The sequence below is a fragment of the Chionomys nivalis genome, chromosome 12 (genome assembly GCF_950005125.1).
Source record: "Chionomys nivalis chromosome 12, mChiNiv1.1, whole genome shotgun sequence".
NCBI lineage: Eukaryota > Metazoa > Chordata > Mammalia > Rodentia > Cricetidae > Chionomys > Chionomys nivalis.
Window position 1 is genome coordinate 52290693 of NC_080097.1, and position 17947 is coordinate 52308639.

The 17947-nt window shown below is 45.6% G+C and overlaps 1 protein-coding gene across 1 annotated transcript in view; it reads right to left on the minus strand.

Moving 5' to 3' along the window:
• The window catches only part of Mipep (mitochondrial intermediate peptidase), a 121711-nt gene extending 107641 nt beyond the window's left edge, over positions 1-14070 (minus strand). Inside the window, exons 1-5 of the mRNA XM_057786191.1 lie at positions 13773-14070; positions 11272-11445; positions 7626-7714; positions 5983-6069; positions 1328-1391 (exon numbers count right to left, since the gene is read on the minus strand). Of these exons, the coding sequence (XP_057642174.1) occupies positions 1328-1391; positions 5983-6069; positions 7626-7714; positions 11272-11445; positions 13773-13958 (600 nt within the window). The 5' untranslated portion in view covers positions 13959-14070. The remainder of the gene's footprint in view (positions 1-1327; positions 1392-5982; positions 6070-7625; positions 7715-11271; positions 11446-13772) is intronic.
• Between the last annotated feature and the right edge of the window lie 3877 nt (positions 14071-17947).

The window sequence follows — 17947 nt, forward strand, 5'->3', positions numbered from 1 at the left end:
CACCTGCCCAAGAAGGCCACACACTTCCCAAGACATTCTGCTAAACCAACCTCTGCTCCTAGATAAAACCTCTGCATTCACTGCACTTATTAGGATGGACGGAGCTATCTTTAAAAAATAATAATAAGACCATTGGCAAGCAGAGGAGGCATGGGGAGCCACTCTTGATGACATCTAGTCACTCCTGTACCCCAACTCTGAGTTGTACCACCCCAGGGCCTCAGTTTGGACAGCAGAGGCCAGTGTGAGAACTCCTGGCACCAAAGCTGAGAGCCTGAGTGAGCTACTTTACTTCCACATCCATTATACACGAGGGACAGCCAGACTGAACACACTGTGGGTCACACCGACACCGCTGCTGTCAGAGCAAGGGTGTGGGCCCACCAGGCACACAGGTGTGAACAGACACCTCTGTCAGCAGCCTCCTCCTCTCCATCTCAGATCCCAGCCTCATTCACGATACCTAACACTCTAGCTGTGTTGCCGTTCATTCTGGATTCCCGGGGTGATGGGCCAGCTTCCAGAGAGCTCACATTTAGATATCACCTACAGAAGAATTTTATGACAAGAGAAAAAAGTCCTAAGAGTTTACCCAGTCAAGTGGCACCCAAGGGCTCTAACAACGAAATCCTAGTGATAACACTGGTCAAAACCAGCTGAAGGCCTGCTCTGGTGGCACAGGCCTGTGATCCTAGTAGGAGGGGAAGGCAGGAAGGCCAGGAATTCAAGGCCAGCCTAGGCCAAACTGCAAGCTCAAGGCCAACCCTGTTCTCAAAAAAAGAAAAGAGCTGACTCAGTGGGTAGAGCATTTGCTCTGGCACACAGGAGACCCTGAGCTCAACCTTCAGCTCTCGCCTGGAGAAAAACAGGAAGTTCAAGTTCATCCTCAACTACATAGCAAGATTAGAGTTAACCTGGGCTATAAAAGACCTGCTCTCTAAATAAATAAACAAGCAAATAAAAGTGCCGTGTGGTAGCACACACCTTTAATCCTAGAACTAGAGAGGCAGAGTGAGTTTGAGGCCAGCCTAGTCTATGTAGCCAGTTCCAGGCCAGCTGAGGCTAAATAGACCCTGTTTCAAGAAAGAAAAGATAGGGACAGAAAGAAGGTTAAGAGCACTTGTTGCTATTGCAGAGGCCCAGGGATTGGTTCCCAGCACCCACATGGTGGTTCACAACCATCTGTAACTGCTGCCAGGGGCTCTGAAACCCTCTCCTGACCTCCAAGACCATGACATGGTTCACGTACACAAACGCAGGGCAACTCATACAGCATATAATAAATACATTTAAAAGCATATTTTTAAAAGGTAAGAAAAATATTTACCTTTTCTTCATCTAGATGGATTCCACTGATTTCAAAATCAAACATAAATAATTCTGCCACTCGCCTAAAAAACAGTGAGCACAAGTTACAGGAACTCATTAAAATCACAAACAAAAAAAAATCGGTTTTTATGTTCTAATCGGGACTTCTGAAATTTACTATAAAAACTATTTCAACACACAGCTAAGCATACCCACAATTTGTTTATTTATCTGAAACAAAGAGTTTAGTATCTCAGAGACAGATACAATTCCAGTTAACTGAGGCCCTACTAGTTTAGCACGTAAGCCGGGAAAGCTAACATCATAATTATTTCAACTCCATTCAAACCCAAGCAGCTAAGAACAGGATCAGTTCACACTTGGACAGCTTCTCAAGGCCCCTGCATGCATTCTCCTCTTCCCTGCAGCTGGAGCAGCACAGTAGCTCTCTGTTGCTTCTGGCTTGAAGCCAATTAACGGCTTTCCTATCAATGGCATGGTTTGTTCTTTGTTTGTTCGTTATTGATTTTTATTGAGCTCTACATTTTCTCTGCTCCTCTCCCTACCTCTCCCCTCCCTCCCCAACCCTCCCCCAAGGTTCCCTGCTCCCAATTTACTCTGGAGATCTTGTCTTTTTCTACTTTCTACTTCCCACGTAGATTAGATCTATGTAAATCTCTTTTAGTGTTCGCATTGTTATCTAAATTCTCTGGGATTGTGGTTTGTAGGCTGGTTTTCTTTGCTTTATGTTTAAAAACCACCTATGAGTGAGTACATGTGATAATTGTCTTTCTGTGTCTGGGTTACCTCACTCAAAATAGTGTTTTCTAGCTCCATCCATTTTCCTGCAAAACTCAAGATGTCGTTAATTTTTTTTCTACTGTGTAGTATTCCATTGTGTAAATATACCACATTTTCCTTAACCATTCTTCAGTCGAGGGGCATTTAGGTTGTTTCCAGGTTCTGGTTATGACAAACGACATGGTTTTTTATGTTTTTTGTTTGTTTGTTTGTTTGCTTTAATTGTATCCGTTTCTAGTGGTAGACTAATGGAGCATTTGGTATTTTCTTTTGGCTTTGATATTTCGAAATGGATATATTTATTTTCCCGATTGCTGTATCATACTATTCTACTTATTAACTTATTGCTGTTTTTACTTTATAAGGTAGAATCTTGCTTTATACAGTCCAAGCTGGCTTCAAACTTGTGATCCTCCTGCCTCAGCCTCCTGAGTGCTGGGATCATGGGCGAGCCCCACCGTACCCAGTTCACTGAATGAACAGAATTAACATTATTCTAAACATCTTCCCACCTGCCAGCCCCATGGTTGTAGCTGCCTCGACGGGTTACTCTGTCTAGGGTTTGTAACCCGCCTGGCTGGCCAGTTATTCCAGGGTCATGGAGAGGCACCACCTGAAAGACATAGGCTGATAAGCAGGAAGGAGGCTAAGCGTATTTGTCAAAGCCTCCGTTTATTAGGGTCATGGTTACAGCTTATATAGCCCCTGAATGGGGAGCTTGGGGGGCTGGGGCACGGGGTCTTGCCACGTGGTCCACGCCCGTTACGTAGTCCGATCAGGTCACGATTCCTTGGTCGGGAAGTCACAAGGTGACACACCTAGTTCTCTAGATAGTCTGGAATGTGAGGCAGGTTCCGCTAGCAGATAGCTTTCTATTAACAGTTAATTTGGGTGTGGGATAGGCTTGGTCAATAAGACTATTCTCAATACAATTAGAAAGTGAAGCCCTCTACAAAAACTCCTCACGACGGTGCTTCCTGTAAATTTTGGGGGGACACGGCTCCTGACACATGGTCACACTCAGGGCCTTGCATATATATACCAGGCCAGTTCTTTAGCAGTGAGCTGAACTCAGCCCAAGATCTAAAATTCTAAAACTTCAGGAGCCTTGCAGGGCATCTGGGAAACCTGTAGCTCCAGGATTTGGGAAAGAGAGATAAAAGGATTACAAGCTTGAGCCGTACTGGACTAATAGGCAGTTCTAGAGCCTGTCTCAAAATAAATAGGTAAATAGATTGTGTTAACAATTCCGTCATTGGTATGCCTTCTTAAACAGTGCAGAAACTGCACTGGAGTCCCTAACTGGTCTCATTCCCAGCTCATATCATCTGCCTTTTCTAAGTACAATAAATACACAGAACTCTCTCCTTAAACAAAGGTGTTTTAAGCAAAAATATGTCATGGTATCACTTTAAGCAAAAATATTTCATGACCTCCTGGAGATGGTGGCACACACCTTTAATCCCAGCCCTCAGGGGGCAGAGGCAGGTGGATCTCTGTGAGTTCGAGGCCAGCCTGGTCTACAGAGCTTATTCCAGGACAGCCAGGACTGTTACCCAGAGAAACCCTGCCTTGAAAAAAACAAACAAGCAACAACAACAACAAAAAAAAAATATTTTATGGTATCACTTTACTGTAAAAATTTATGAATTCATTTTTTCTTAGACTATTCCATCACAAACACTGAATACCTTCTTATATTTAAATATTCTTCAGAAACAAAGCTTTAAAATCAATGCATCCATGAAAAAATACAACTTTGCATGTTTGTGCTAGGTTCTGTTGTATGGACTAAATATTTCCTACATTCCTGTAACTGTTGTAATTTTTGAAAACCTACGTGCATCTGGGCATGGTGGCACACACTGTAACCCCACATTTGAGGAGGAGGCATAAGCAGTTCAAGAGCAGCATGGGTGCATGAGACCCTGTCTCAAAATCCAAGCAAACAAAAAACAAAATTTTATATGTATTTTTTTACCCTTGTTTTTTGCTCCCTTAGCCCTTTTTACAAATGGAACCAGGACTCAACTATGGTGTCAAGAGTTTAACAAACAGTGTAAACTTAGTGGGCATCTGTTCCTATTCCTTATCTTGTGAAATGAGACTTTCACAAAAACAAATTCTGTCCCCATTTCTGCATATACTCTTCTTCTGTCTGACATGTAACTAATGTCTCATTTACATATTCTGACCTTTCTATATGGAAAAGTTTGGCCATAAAAAGTTTGTACTCGTTACATAATCCAGTCAATCTCTCCTTTTGGTATCAAGTCAAGAAAGGCCTTCCACAGCCCAAGAGAGCTATGCTTTAATTATTTCTCTTTCTCAGACTACTGACAGACGGCTGACTGTCTGGATACAGAGCTCGCGCACACTAAGCGCCAGCTCACTACTGAGCCGGCCCGGGTTTTGCTGCTGTCACAACTGTTTGACTTTCTATCTTGTGACAGGATCTTTTAAGTTATCAAGGTTGGCCTTGAACTCACTCTGCAGCTCAGCAAGCCCTTGAGCTTGGATCCTCCTGCCTTAGCCTCATGAATATCTGGGATTATAATGCAAAATACCATGTTTAATTTTTAAAAGTTATTCAATCTTTGTTGGAACAATTCTCTTTTCCCAGAAAGGCCACTGGCCAGGCACCATTTGCTAAAGTCAGGCTCTCCCCTGATGTGAAATGACTCCCCTACCTCACACTGTGCAGTCTGGCTGCAGTTCCTCCATCCCTCCGTTATCTCCGAGAATATTCTAACTGAAGCAGAAAGCCACTGCCAAACACAGGATTTTTATGTGTAGTTTGAAAAATCTGGTTCAAGACCTTTTGTTACTTCATCACATATTTCCCAGCCTAGTCTGGAGTCTTCTTTTACAACTTCAAATTCACTCTAAGTACAGCAGAAAACCCTTCTTTAGACACAGGACAGCCATAAGTTCACAGGCCAGATCTCACGCCTCCTGAGATGACACAGCTGGCTCCACTAAGGCTCTGAACTGCAGCGGCAATGGGAAGAAGCAAGACCAGGGCCCTGCACACTTGGGGCAGCTGAGGTCAAGTCCCCAGCACTCATCCCCACAGTGCATCCACTGAACTGAAAGTGAGGTTCCACATTCCCAAGGAACCTCCATGGAATAAAGCTATAGCTGGAGTGGCAAACTACTTATAGGGACAAACAAGGAGATGGAAGCAGAAAGAGGGAATTAGGTAATCACAGAATGGAAATGTCCCATAAACAAGAAGAGGACAAATGGGTGAAGAAAATAATTTCTATGTTATGACACCAATATCATAAGCAAATAAATGATGAGCCTACCATACCTACCTTATTATTAGATTTCATTTATTTATTTTGCATGGATGTATGTGTGTGTATCCATGTGTGTGTGTGTGTGTGTATACACCTCTTACAGCATGAGTAGGGAGGTCAGAGAACAACTTCCAGGAGTCAGTTTTGTCTTTCCACCATGTGGATCCCAGGGATTGTACTCAGATCTTCAGCCTTACCAGCAAATACTCTCACCTACTGGGCCTCTCACTGGTCCTATATTTACCTTATAGAAAATTTTAAGCAAAGAAATAAGATTCTAAGATCATATATCAAGTACTCCTGTGTACTAAGCTAGCATCAGGCCTCTAATTATAATGAATAATTGTAATCTAATGAGCCAGAGCTCATCATTTTAAGGATCTTGAGAGCCATCCAGGAAATAAATAAGAGGATGACCCAGACAGACATGGTGTAAGAGAAGACATAGTGCGGGTGAGTCTCAGGAAAGCTCAGGAGACATGGGTACTGAAATCTCAACCCAGAGGGCCAGAGGGCTCTCCAGCCTGGCCTGTAGTCAGTCAGAAGGAAATGAATGAATGGCGAGTACCTGGTTTCTGCATCAAGGGAATCCATTAGCTTCTTATCATCTAGTAATTTCTGCAGACTCTGATATAATTCCACATTCGTATTCAACCTAGACAGACCATGAATAAAAACATGTGATCTTCTAATCCATTCTTAAAAAGTTTACTCTATATCAAGAGAAAAGTGTGCCCAGACCCCAAAACTGGGGAGTAATTTTTTTGTATCTTCTTTTGAACCAGGAAAAACAGCCATACTTAGAAACTGTTCAATATAGAGACAGCCAATCCCTTAAGCAAAATGTCAAAGGTCCTAAACCATCCCCGTGAAGGTAAATTTAGACTGGGAAGGCAGCTGGAGTAGGGAGGACAGACAGGACAGAGGCAGGTGTGGTGGAAAGGAAGGCTGAGCCAATAGCAAGGTTTCCTTAAAACCTCAGCTCAGCACCCGGGAACTCAGGCCAACTGTACCTATGAGGATAAGAGGACAGGCCCGCCTGGACAGGACAGCTCAGGACATGGAGTGCAGTCACTGTCCCATGCCGCTGGTCAACTGTGGCACTATAATGTTGGGCTGTCGTGAGGACTGAATTGGACCGTAGGTGCATTCCTCACTAACAAACCAGTGTAGCCGCCTGCTCTGGGCCAAAACCGGGAACAAAAAGCCATGACCCATGCAAGTCCAACCTGTAGCACCACTGTCCTCTCCCTAGGTGCCCAAGGCCCTGGCACCCTCAAGGTCAGCCTTAGGACCTGGCCTAGAGTAGAATCCACTCCCACATAGTAGATCCTGGAGAAGGGTCAATATCCCTCACACCATCCAGTCTACGATTCTTACGTGCAAATGTTCATTGCAATGAACTGCTGGCCTGGTTCAAGGCCTCTGGTTTCTGGTACACCAACAATATTTGACCCTCACCGAAAGTCCTCTCAGACATCCATTGTCCCAAGTCACAGAGACCCTGTGGCTATGGTTCTTCAGGACCAGTCCCTTCACAAGCTCCAGCAGGCCACAGATGGGGTAGATGCTGGTGGGCCAACACAAGGCCCTGGATGTGAATCTGGGTGGTAGCTGTTTTCGTCAGTCAGGTCACTGGGACTGCCCCCTCAGGCAAGGGGTAGAGCCAGCTCTTTTCTGCCCATGCCACCAGAGCCAGCTTTTCCACATCTGTGATGGGGATGGGGCCATCTCTCCGGAGTGTAGGGCCATCTCTCCGGAGTGTAGGGCCATCTCTCCCTTGAGGGGCTGGACCAGCTCTTCTGCTGTAGTGGCCAGTAAGCAGCAGAACCAACTCTCCCAGCCCCAGCGAAGGGCTGTGCCAGCACACAGGGACATATGGTAATCTGCCATCAATTGAGGTACCCGACAAGAACCAACCAGCATTTTTAACATCATACATTACCATATGTCCCTGTGTGCCTGACACCTTTTAAGCATCTCACACTTACTTCCATTTTCACACACAGAAACCCTAGCAGTTGGCTCAATTAGTCAATTACAGACAAAGGAGAGTGAGGACAGGTGAATACCCCAGCAGTACTGAAGGGGGACCAGTCCCAGCCCTCCCGATCCCACGCTCCTGGGCTGCCAGATCACACACGCCCTCCCACCTGCCAAGGGAGTGACAAGTACTACACACACAGCCACTCTGGGGTGGAGGAAACTTACTTTTCCACCATGGTGCCGATACTCCTGCAGGCCTCTTCTGCAGCCTCTCTGAATGCGGGCTCAGGGTGTCCAATTTTCACAAAGTCTGCCTAACAAAGGGGAAAGACAAAACCAAGAGCAATTTTGATGGAACACTGGATTCTATCATCAAGGGTGCAAACAAAGCCAGATTTAGGATGTGCCACTCAGCTTGGACTGTCAATTTCCTCACTGAATTTGGCTCTACTGAGACCAAGCAGATTCTTTAGATTCTTTCTAGATGTTTGCGAACTCTGAAGTTCCTTGGTACCAAGTTTGTTTCATTCTCGAGCATATACCTTCATGAACTTCATTTTATAAGGTTTTCACCTTCAAATGAGTAACCAGCAAACCTTTCCTATCTTATAATTCCAATGAGCAGACCTTGGTCTTGAACATTTTAAAACTTTGGAACTCAAACTGGAGTGTGGCATTCCCAGGCTGACTCAGATCCAGAAAACCACTTGGGGCACATTGTTAAAATGACACCTAATTTCAAAAGCAATTTAACATCCTAGGTTTGGCGGGGAAGGGGGAACACATTCTCTTTATAGGCCTTTTAAAAGAGGGAAATATGAGTTACTGATCCTCATCTAGAACAGTACACAACCATACTGTTTCCGCTGTGCCAACCAGGATAATTTAATCAAGGATTTAAAGGGAAAAAAAACTAGGAAACCATATAAAGCAAGCATTCATGTTAATTGCAGTGCACTGCAAAAGAAACCTACAGGTGGGTAAGCAAATGCAGGAACTATGAGATACTCCACATCTTCGTTATTCTCCATGCACAACAGAATGACCATATGACTACAACATGAAACAAAACCAGCCCAAGGGAGTCAGGCGTGGTGGAACATACCCATAATCCCAGCACTCAGAATACTAAGGCAGAATGATCGAAAGTTCCAAGTCAGTTTGCACTACATAGGGAGACTTTGTCTTAAAAAGTAAAACAAAAACCATCACAAGGCCGGGCGGTGGTGGCGCACGCCTTTAATCCCAGCACTTGGGAGGCAGACGCAGGCGGATCTCTGTGAGTTCGAGGCCAGCCTGGTCTACAGAGCTAGTTCTAGGACAGGCTCCACAGCCACAGAGAAACCCTGTCTCAAAAAACAAAAAAAAAACAAAACAAAAAAAAAAAAAAAAAAACCATCACAAGGTAAAATTTCTGAATTTTATTATCAGATAACATTCGATGCAAAGACATTTAAATCCCTAGTTTGGCACATCTGGTACATTAGGTCATCATAATATTACTACTAAGGCATTCAAAAAAAATGAGCTGGGTAACATGTACAACTTATTTTACAAATTGCCTTTCTACATGCTACACAATATGAAGAATCAAAACGTGTGTGTGTGTGTGTGTGTGTGTTTGTGTGAATGTTCCTGTATCTGGATGTGGGCACTATGGCCAGAAGTTAATACCAGATCTCTTCCTCAATTTCTTCTCTACCTTGCATTAGAGACAGTGTCTCTCACTGAGCCCGGAGCAATCCTCCTGTCTCTACCTCCCCAGTGCTGGGGCTACAGGTATGCATGACGACGCTGGCTCCTTACATGGAGCTGGGGAGTGAGTCGGGTCCTCACACTAGTGACTGCACCAGCACTGCAGCCCCATTAGCTAAAAGCTTGTGTAGAGATAACAAAGACAACAGTCCTAGTTCATAAAAGAAAAAGAAAAACCAAAACGTCCATTTCCTGGCAGTTTATGAAATTCTTGCCTTACAATGGTACAGATCAAACAGGCAGAAAATACCTTAAAAATTAAAAAAGACATTTTTTGAATTATTTATGCAGAAAATTATACAAATAAATTACATTGTGATCTGTTTGGTTTCTCTTATAGTTTGCTGTCATTGTGAGACAGCATTTCACTATGAGGCCCACACTGACCTCGAGCTCATGATCTGCCTGCCTTGGGTTCCCAAGTGCCGGCATTCTAGCATGTAATACTGCACCTGGATAAAAATAGTTTTTAAACAAGACACTGTTATACTTCATAAATAGTTTTAAAGCTCAAAACATGAGACATGAAGAGAAAAACAAAAAAATGTAGGAGAAAATTTTAGAGTACCACTTAATGAGGATGCAGACTAAGACAACAAATTAGGTGGTCTCCAGAACTAGAGCGCTGTCAGAGTAGACTGGACTGTGAGACACGCCCCCTGCACAGATCCACCTTTAAGATGTCCACTGACGACAGAGACACGCCCCTGCACAGATCCACCTTTAAGATGTCCACTGACAACAGACACGCCCCCTGCACAGATCCACCTTTAAGATGTCCACTGACGACAGAGACATGCCCACTGCACAGATCTGCCCCTAAGATGTCCACTAATGACAGACACGCCCCCTGCACAGATCCACCTTTAAGATGTCTACTGATGACAGAGACACGCCCACTGCACAGATCCACCTTTAAGATGTCCACTAAGGACACAGGAAGATGGCAAAGCACAGGACCTCTGGGCAGGGCATGTCCATGATGTCTCCACCACTGAGGAAGCAGGCCCCATGAACTGCACAGTGAAAGTCAGTGCCCAAAACATCACACCTGGGCAAAACCCTTTACAACAAACAGTTTAGCCATTTTCCTTTAAAATCTAGGGAGACCAAAGGGAATGTATTGGCATCTGAAATGCGGAACTGCTCAACTCAAGGGTGTGAGCGGAAAGAAATGTTCTATACAGGGAAAGGAACAAGAACGAGGGTGTATTTGGCCAAATGGGAGAGGCTGGTGGCAAATGTGTATCCGGCCCTATATATTCTAGGAGAGACAGAACTGAGAGTGACTGTCAAAGTGGACTACAGACTATGCCAGGCACGACAGTCCCAACACTTGGGAAGCTAGGACACTGAAGGAGTCACGGCCAGCTTGAACCACATAGTGAGTTCTAGGGCAGCCTAGGCTACACAGTGAGACCCCCATCAACACAAACAAACACGGGGCTGGGGGCGGGGGACAGAGATTAGTGGCTGCTAGAGGTAGATGAAGATAGTCAGAAGGGATTAAAGCAGTTAATCCAGATGAGGCTACCACTGAGGCACTCCCCAATTCTTCTAAAAAAAACAATGAACACTAGAACATCACCTAACTCGGGCAAAGCTGATGCTTTTTAACTCGTCCTGGTGACTAGGGCAGTGCTTTGTATTCAGTAACCTCAACACTGAATGAACATTGAGGAAAATTCTACATAGGTCGGAACTACAGCAGATTCTGAACCATCACTAATTTGGAGTCTGCGTGCCACAAATCACCTTCACTGATACAAGTAATAAAGTTTGGGCCCTTTTTTTGGCAAGATGGCTCAGCAAGGCAGGCTTGCAGGCCTGGTGACCTAAGTTTCAGTCATGGATTCTACCTATAAGGTGGCAGGAAAGGACAGACTTGTGAGAGTTTTCCTCTGCCCTTCACACATACTATCAGTTGTATGCATGTGCCTGCCCTCACTCACACACACACACACACTCATAGGTAGCATGCATGTGCCTACACTCACTCACACACACACATACATCAGTGGCACACATTTGCCTGCACTCACACACACACACACGCACCAGTTGCACGCATGTGCCTGCACTCACACACATCTTTGTTTGTGTTTCTAAGACTCACCAAGTCGGCCACTCTGCACAGGCAATCCGAGAGCTCATCAAAGATGAGGACCGTCTGTGGCCCGGGAGGTGTGGTACATGCTTGCTCCACCAGCCATTCCGTCTTCCTCAAAGCCTCCTTCTGAGCAACATGGAATCCTTCAGGAGTGCTGAGCTCAGGAACTCCAAAAAGACCCTAAAAGTCCAAAATAACATTTCTAGTTTATAGCCAGAACTTACAGTTTTTTTCCCTAGAACAACTGTTGCAGGAAGCCCTGACTTCAGTTGGTATCTAGATTATCCACATCTGTGCTCCGGGGAGCAGTGTCCCTCTTCCTGTTACACCACACAGAACTATACTAAAAATGTTTTCAAATTTTATGTATTCTTCACCCCTTCCTTCCTTTTCAGAAAGAAGCAAATAGCATAGGTCAAGCTGCCAGAGCTGCGGCTCCGTGAGAAGATGGCTGGGACTACATGAAGATTCAAAGGTTTAACTAAATTTACACCAGCGCCCGGCATGCAGACAGCACAAAACAGATGTTAATGATAACCATAATCAGCTTACATCCTTGGTCACATGATCATTCCTCCCAGGCTATACTGAGGCTGCCGTACCCACCCGACAGCATGGAAACATACCAGAGCAGTAAGCATGTGTGAAGGCCAAGGACCGTGCCTCTCATAGAGCAAAGTCTCCACACATGTCCACTCTAAAAACAGAGGACAGCCGACTCACAAGCGGACTTCACATACCAAACCCAGTCACTGGCTGAAACTAAGGCACGCCAGTATTTTAATAAAGAAAAAAATCTCTAACCAAACAGAAATAACCATTTAAAAAAATTCTTTAAAAGGCAGTTCAAGTATGAGCCCTCGAGCCCTCCAGGAAAGCAGAGAGCCGACATCTAACACGACCTACGCCAGAACGTGCCACGTACTTTACACAGGTTCTCTTGTCAGGAGTACATTCTCCTTTTACAGATACGGAATATGCTTTACAGTTCCTTTTGTTTCCTGGGACAGCGGCCTGGAACCTCAGTTCCTCTGGTCCAAGCAGCCAAAATGCTAAGAGTATATGTGGGTGCTACCATCCACCCAGAAATATGCTTTAAGAGAAAACATTTGGAATATAATGACACAACTGAATTCTGGCACTTAACAAATTCCAGGCCAGCCAGGAATATACAAGTAAGACCCCAACCTTGAAAAACAAACAAACCAATGGTTCAGTGGATAAAAGCCGTTGTCACCAAGCACAATGGTCAAGGTTAATGACATAATTTCACATGATGCAAGGAAAGAGCCTACCCCTGGAAGTCCTATGACCTCTGCATGTGCATATGCATACACGTGTACACACATACACATAAACACACGCACAGGTGGGGAACAGATGTAATAAAAATACTTAAAAAAAAATTCTCCAACTTGAAAACCTACTGTACCTAAAGTCTATGCATTTAAAAAAAAGGCAACAGACATCTAAAAATTGTCCTCTGGCCTGCACCCAGCCACACTTGCACTCATTCACATTCGCGTGCACGCACGTGCACACACACTCACACAATAAATGATTGTTTAAAAATGCGGTTGAAATCAGTTATCTCTCATCCGCTCTAAACCAAGCTTACTTGTCACATCTTTTGGCTCAGCACTGAGGCAGATCTACCACCGACTCCATTAATACCAGCATTTTATACAGAAAGAACTTTCAAAGAGACCAAACTAAACACAAAGGTGTTCACACCACAAAATGCAATGCAACTATATCGCAGACTTGTCTTCAGAAAGCCGCCCAACAGGGAGAAGCTAAAAGGCAAAAATAACCCTTACCCTTTAGGACAAAATCTGCAAATACAAAATAATGGAATCCATTGGACAATCCACCCCCAATCTTCCCTGCCTTTCCCTCATTCATTATCAAGTGTCCAACACCACCACAGGCAATTCTGTCTGGTTAAGCAATCAACTCCAAGTCTGATTTTCTTCCATAGTGTTCTGTTGTTGCTTTCCGTGTGTGTGTGTGTGTGTGTGTGTGTGTGTGTTTCTCTGTGCAACAGTCCTGGAACTCTTGTAGACCCGCCTGCCTCTGCCTGCCCAGTGCTGGGATTAAAGGCGTGCACCACCACCGCCCAGCGTTGCTTTCCTTTTTAACACAGGTTCTTAGGTAACTCAGGTTCGTCTCAAACTCGGTTTGGAGCAAAAGGACTGTCCTTTGAACCCTTTCGCCTTTACCCATCAAGAGAGCCTTACAAGCAGGAGCCACCATGCCGGGTTCAACAAGTTATTTCAAAGCAGCTTGAAATGGACAACTAAGGTGTGATGGAGTTTTCAATGGAAGAGTGTCATTACAAACCCAAAGACAAGTGTAAACTCTAAAGTCAGAAGAAGAAGAAAAAAAGCGACCTTGGGAGGGCTGAGTGGGAAGCCAGCGGGACAGCAGCCCGAGAGCTTATCCCGGCACAGTCCCCTTGCAGCAAGAGGCGGAGCCCGCGCTGCCCAGACCCACGGCACGCTCACCTGGCGCTCTCCCAGCAGGTCCCACCGGCGACCCTGGGGCTTGACATTGAAGGCGGCGCCCACCGGGGACCAGCTGGTGCTGACTCCCCGGGCGCGACCTCCGCTGAGCAGGCCGCCTCGGCCCGCAGGTCCCCGCAGAGCCGCTCCGGCTCCCAGGCCGCACAGTCTGCGACCGTACCGCAGCATGACGGCCACCAGCAGCACCCTCCCGGGTCCCTGCTCTGCCCGGGTTCAGGAAGCGCGCGCCTGCGTTTCCAAGGCAGCGGCCCACGCCGCGGCACGTGACGCTCGCGCAGCCCTGTCGGCGCCCGGAGGAGAGCGCGTTGACTCTCAAGCAAGAGCGTCGTCCCGGCGCCGTCTGAGCACCCGGAGTTTCGTAGCGCCCTCGTGTGTCTGGAGGAAGGAACGTCCTGCGTTTGCCTTGCCCTCCGTGTTACTGGAGCTCAGGGAGAAAAGTCTAGTCGGGAATTGGAAGTCTTACTGGTGCCGGGAATGCATGTGACTTCTTGTAGCCTTCTCAGAGGAGACCCAGTGGCAGCGCGTGGAAGGATCCAGGAGAAGCCACATGCAGTCGGAATCCAAGAAATTTGTCGGCTCCAAAAGAGAGTGAAGTCACACCTACATTTGCGCACACGCATATCAGCTAAGGTTGTGTGTAACCACGTGAATTAACTATAGAGAATCTTCATCTGTTTTGATCTTTGAAACCATTGATACCTTCTAGGGGCCTTGAAATGATACAGTTTATAGGGTCTTGGGGGGTTCGTTGTCTCTGCCAGTCGGAAAATTTGAAAGGCAGGAAACATGTAGCAGCAGAGACATCGCAAGCACCGCAGACAGAATAGCAGTTGATGAGCAGTGTTTACCGAAGGTGAGAAAACACATGTGCCACAGACACACAGAGATAAAGACCCTCTGCTTGGACTTGGAAAGCGAAAATCCAATCTCAAGGCCTGCGGGAGTTTAAAGCCTCTGAAGGGTTTTCCTCCCGATTTAAGGTTGGTCAGTTCAAAGAAAGCTAGGGTGCTTGGTTGGCCCAGAACTGGAATGTGACCTGTCCTGACCCAGTCTTGACTTGATTGAGCCTGTCCATCAGCAGGGGACCTGATGGTGGGAGATAAAAGCTGAAGATTGGGGAAGAAACTGGCCTTCTTGGAGATTCACCACCGTCATTACACGGGCATGGCCCCTCTCCCTATCTGTTTGCCTACCTGGGAGTCTGTCAACTCCTAGCCTTTCACTATAATAGCCTGAAATCTAAATTAGTATAGACAGGACTCCCCAAATAATATCAATCGGACTGCAGAAATGAGAGGCCAGAGGCTGAGAGGGAAGGCAACAGGAAATTGTGAGCGACTAGCTGGGAAAGAAGGAATGGTGGGTGGCTTGAGGAAGTCTTTTGACAGTGCTAGCCTTCTCCGGAGGAAGCCAGGCCCACCACTGTGGGTCAGGGTACTGGACTCTGCCAGAACCAGAGCTTTTCTTTCTCAGGTGCAGGCATCTCTCCTGCAGAAGGTGTCATATGGGGTGGCAGTCATGTCTGCTTTATAGACTGTGGTAGGGAAGAAATGAAAAGTTTGAAGATGCTGTGTTTGGTTTGTAGACAGGGTCTCACTTTGTAACCATGTAACCACCATGTAACCCAGTCTGACTTCATATTGACTGTAACCCTGCCTTGTCATCCTGACACCTGGGACTCCAGACAGGAGCCACCATGCCCAGAAATAAGGATTTTGTTATTAGGAACTTGGCTTTTCCTTGAGAGATTGCTATGGGTAAAAGTGGGGAGCCAGTGCATAGGAAAGGGATTATGGGACTAGAGAGATGGCTTGGAGGTTGAGAGCACTGACAGCTCTTTCAGAGGACCTGGGTTCGATTCCTAACACCCACATGGCAACTCACAGCTATCTGTAACTCCAAGATCTGATACCCTCATACAGACATACATGCAGGCAAAACACCAATGCACATAAAATAAAAATATATAAATTACAAAAAGATAAAGGATTATGGGTTTCTCAGTCTGTGGGAGGTAGAATTAGGAGGATCAGAAGTTCACAAACACACACACACACACAGAGTTGAAGCAAGAGTAGCTTACAGTGGTGACGTCATGATTTTCCCTGCAATGGGAGAGATGGGAAGCAGAGAAAGAGGAGTGCTCGTACTCAGTTTACCACTTCCTTCATTCCTTTCTCTTCTGGCTGGGATCCCAGCCTGTGGAAGGGTATCACCCTCTTCAAGGCAGGTCGTTTCTCTCCAACTAAACCTTTCTGGAAAAGCCTTCGCAGTCTTGACCAGAGGTGTGTCTCCCGGTAGCTTCTAAATTCAGTCAAGTTGACCATGACAGCTAACTGTCACAGCCAGGGTTTGGAAACCAGCACGAGAAGCACGTGTGTTCCAATGAGCGCATGAGTTGTGGATACGTGTGAACAGTTCACCGTCACTGCCAGATACCCTGTCTACCTAAAACATACTCAAAGAGCCCTGCAATAAGATCACATAGAGAACGGAAGTGTTGTGGCAAGATTGAGTATTTCAGACACTAATATTTTCTCTGCTGGGTTTCAGAATCCCTTGGAACTTGTGAGCCCTTTTTGCCTTTCCCTTTCTCCCTTTAGCAGGCATCTTATGCCTCTCCCACTGCTGTACTTTGCAAGCAAATAACTTGTCAGACTGAAGGTTTCCATCTGGATAGATTATGCCCCAGGATATATCACATAATAGGTCTCTCCTGTTGTTGGTTTAAATGGCTTAAATGATGTCATTTTGGGGCATACGTGATAAAGATGAAATCAAGGATGTTAGGGTAGGGTTTATTGATCTCTAGGACATAGGAAGGACATAAACTTGGAGGCAAGTTCAGAGGGCAGACTATCGTGTCTCCTTATAAGACACATAAAAGTGCTAATCTTTGGTACCTGCCAATCGGCTCTTATTTGGGTAGAATCTTTACAGATGTAATCAGATTGGGATGGGCCTGAATCAGTACGACTGATGTCCTCTTTAGAAGAGGAAAAATTGGACATGTGCAGTTACAAAGGGAACCCTGTGTAGAACTATAGCCAGAGCCCCTGAAGTGATGTGTTTCAAACCAAGGGACGCCAGGAGCTGTTAGAAGCTGGAAATGGCAGGAAAGGATCTAACTTCAGGGACTTAGTCTCAATCTTGCTGACACATGGACCTCCCATTTCTGCTTCCAGAACTGTGACACTGTGACAGGGTACATTCTCATATCTTTGTTTTGTTTTGTTGGGTTTTTTTCAAGACAGGGTTTCTCTATGTAGCTTTGCAGTCTGTCCTGGAACTCACTCTGTAGACCAGACTGACCTCAAGCTCACAGAGATCCGCCCGCCTCTGCCTCCCGAGTACTGGGATTAAAGGCGTGCGCCACCACCACTGCCCAGCTACATTCTGATATCTTAAACCACCCACCTCGGTTAAGTGGTTTAAGTGACCTAAAAAGTTATTATAGATTCGTTCCAACTATTCCTTGAGTTGTGTAGCATAGACACCTAAGTAGGAAACAAGGTCCCCATCATTGTATTGAGTAGCCTCCTGGGGTGTCATGCAATGCAGCTAGTCATTAAATGGAGGAAGTAGGTTTTTTTTTTTCAGTACTGAGAATGGAACCTATGCATACCATGCAAATGCTCTACCCACTCAGCCATAATCCCATCTCACTTTCTCTTACTTTCCCCTAATATTAGAAGTCACAATATGGCCCTTAGAGCAGGAAAGGGACATCAGAACTCTTCTAAACTCTTCCCGCTGCAAACACACAAGCAAAGGATGCCTTGGGTTCAGGAATGGTGATGTCTTAAATACATTGTAACAAACAGGCTGAGGACAGAGCTCTGTGGCAGGGAATTTGCCTAGCAAGGAACCCTGGGTTCCTTCTCCAGTGTGGAAAATTAATTACAACAAACAGGGCCACTGTTTATTCTTTTACTCTTTAAGAGAGCCCTAAGCCAGGTGTGCTGATGCACTCGTGAGGCAGGCAGATCTCTGAGTTCAAGGCCAACCTGGTCTACAGAGAAAGTTCCAGAACAGCCACGATTAACTAGAGTGACTCTGTCTTGAGAGAGAGAGAGATTGCTTTTAAATTTCATACAATTATGGCAAGGCATCATGATTAAAAAATATTCCTTACATTGTTGTAGTTTGAATGAGAA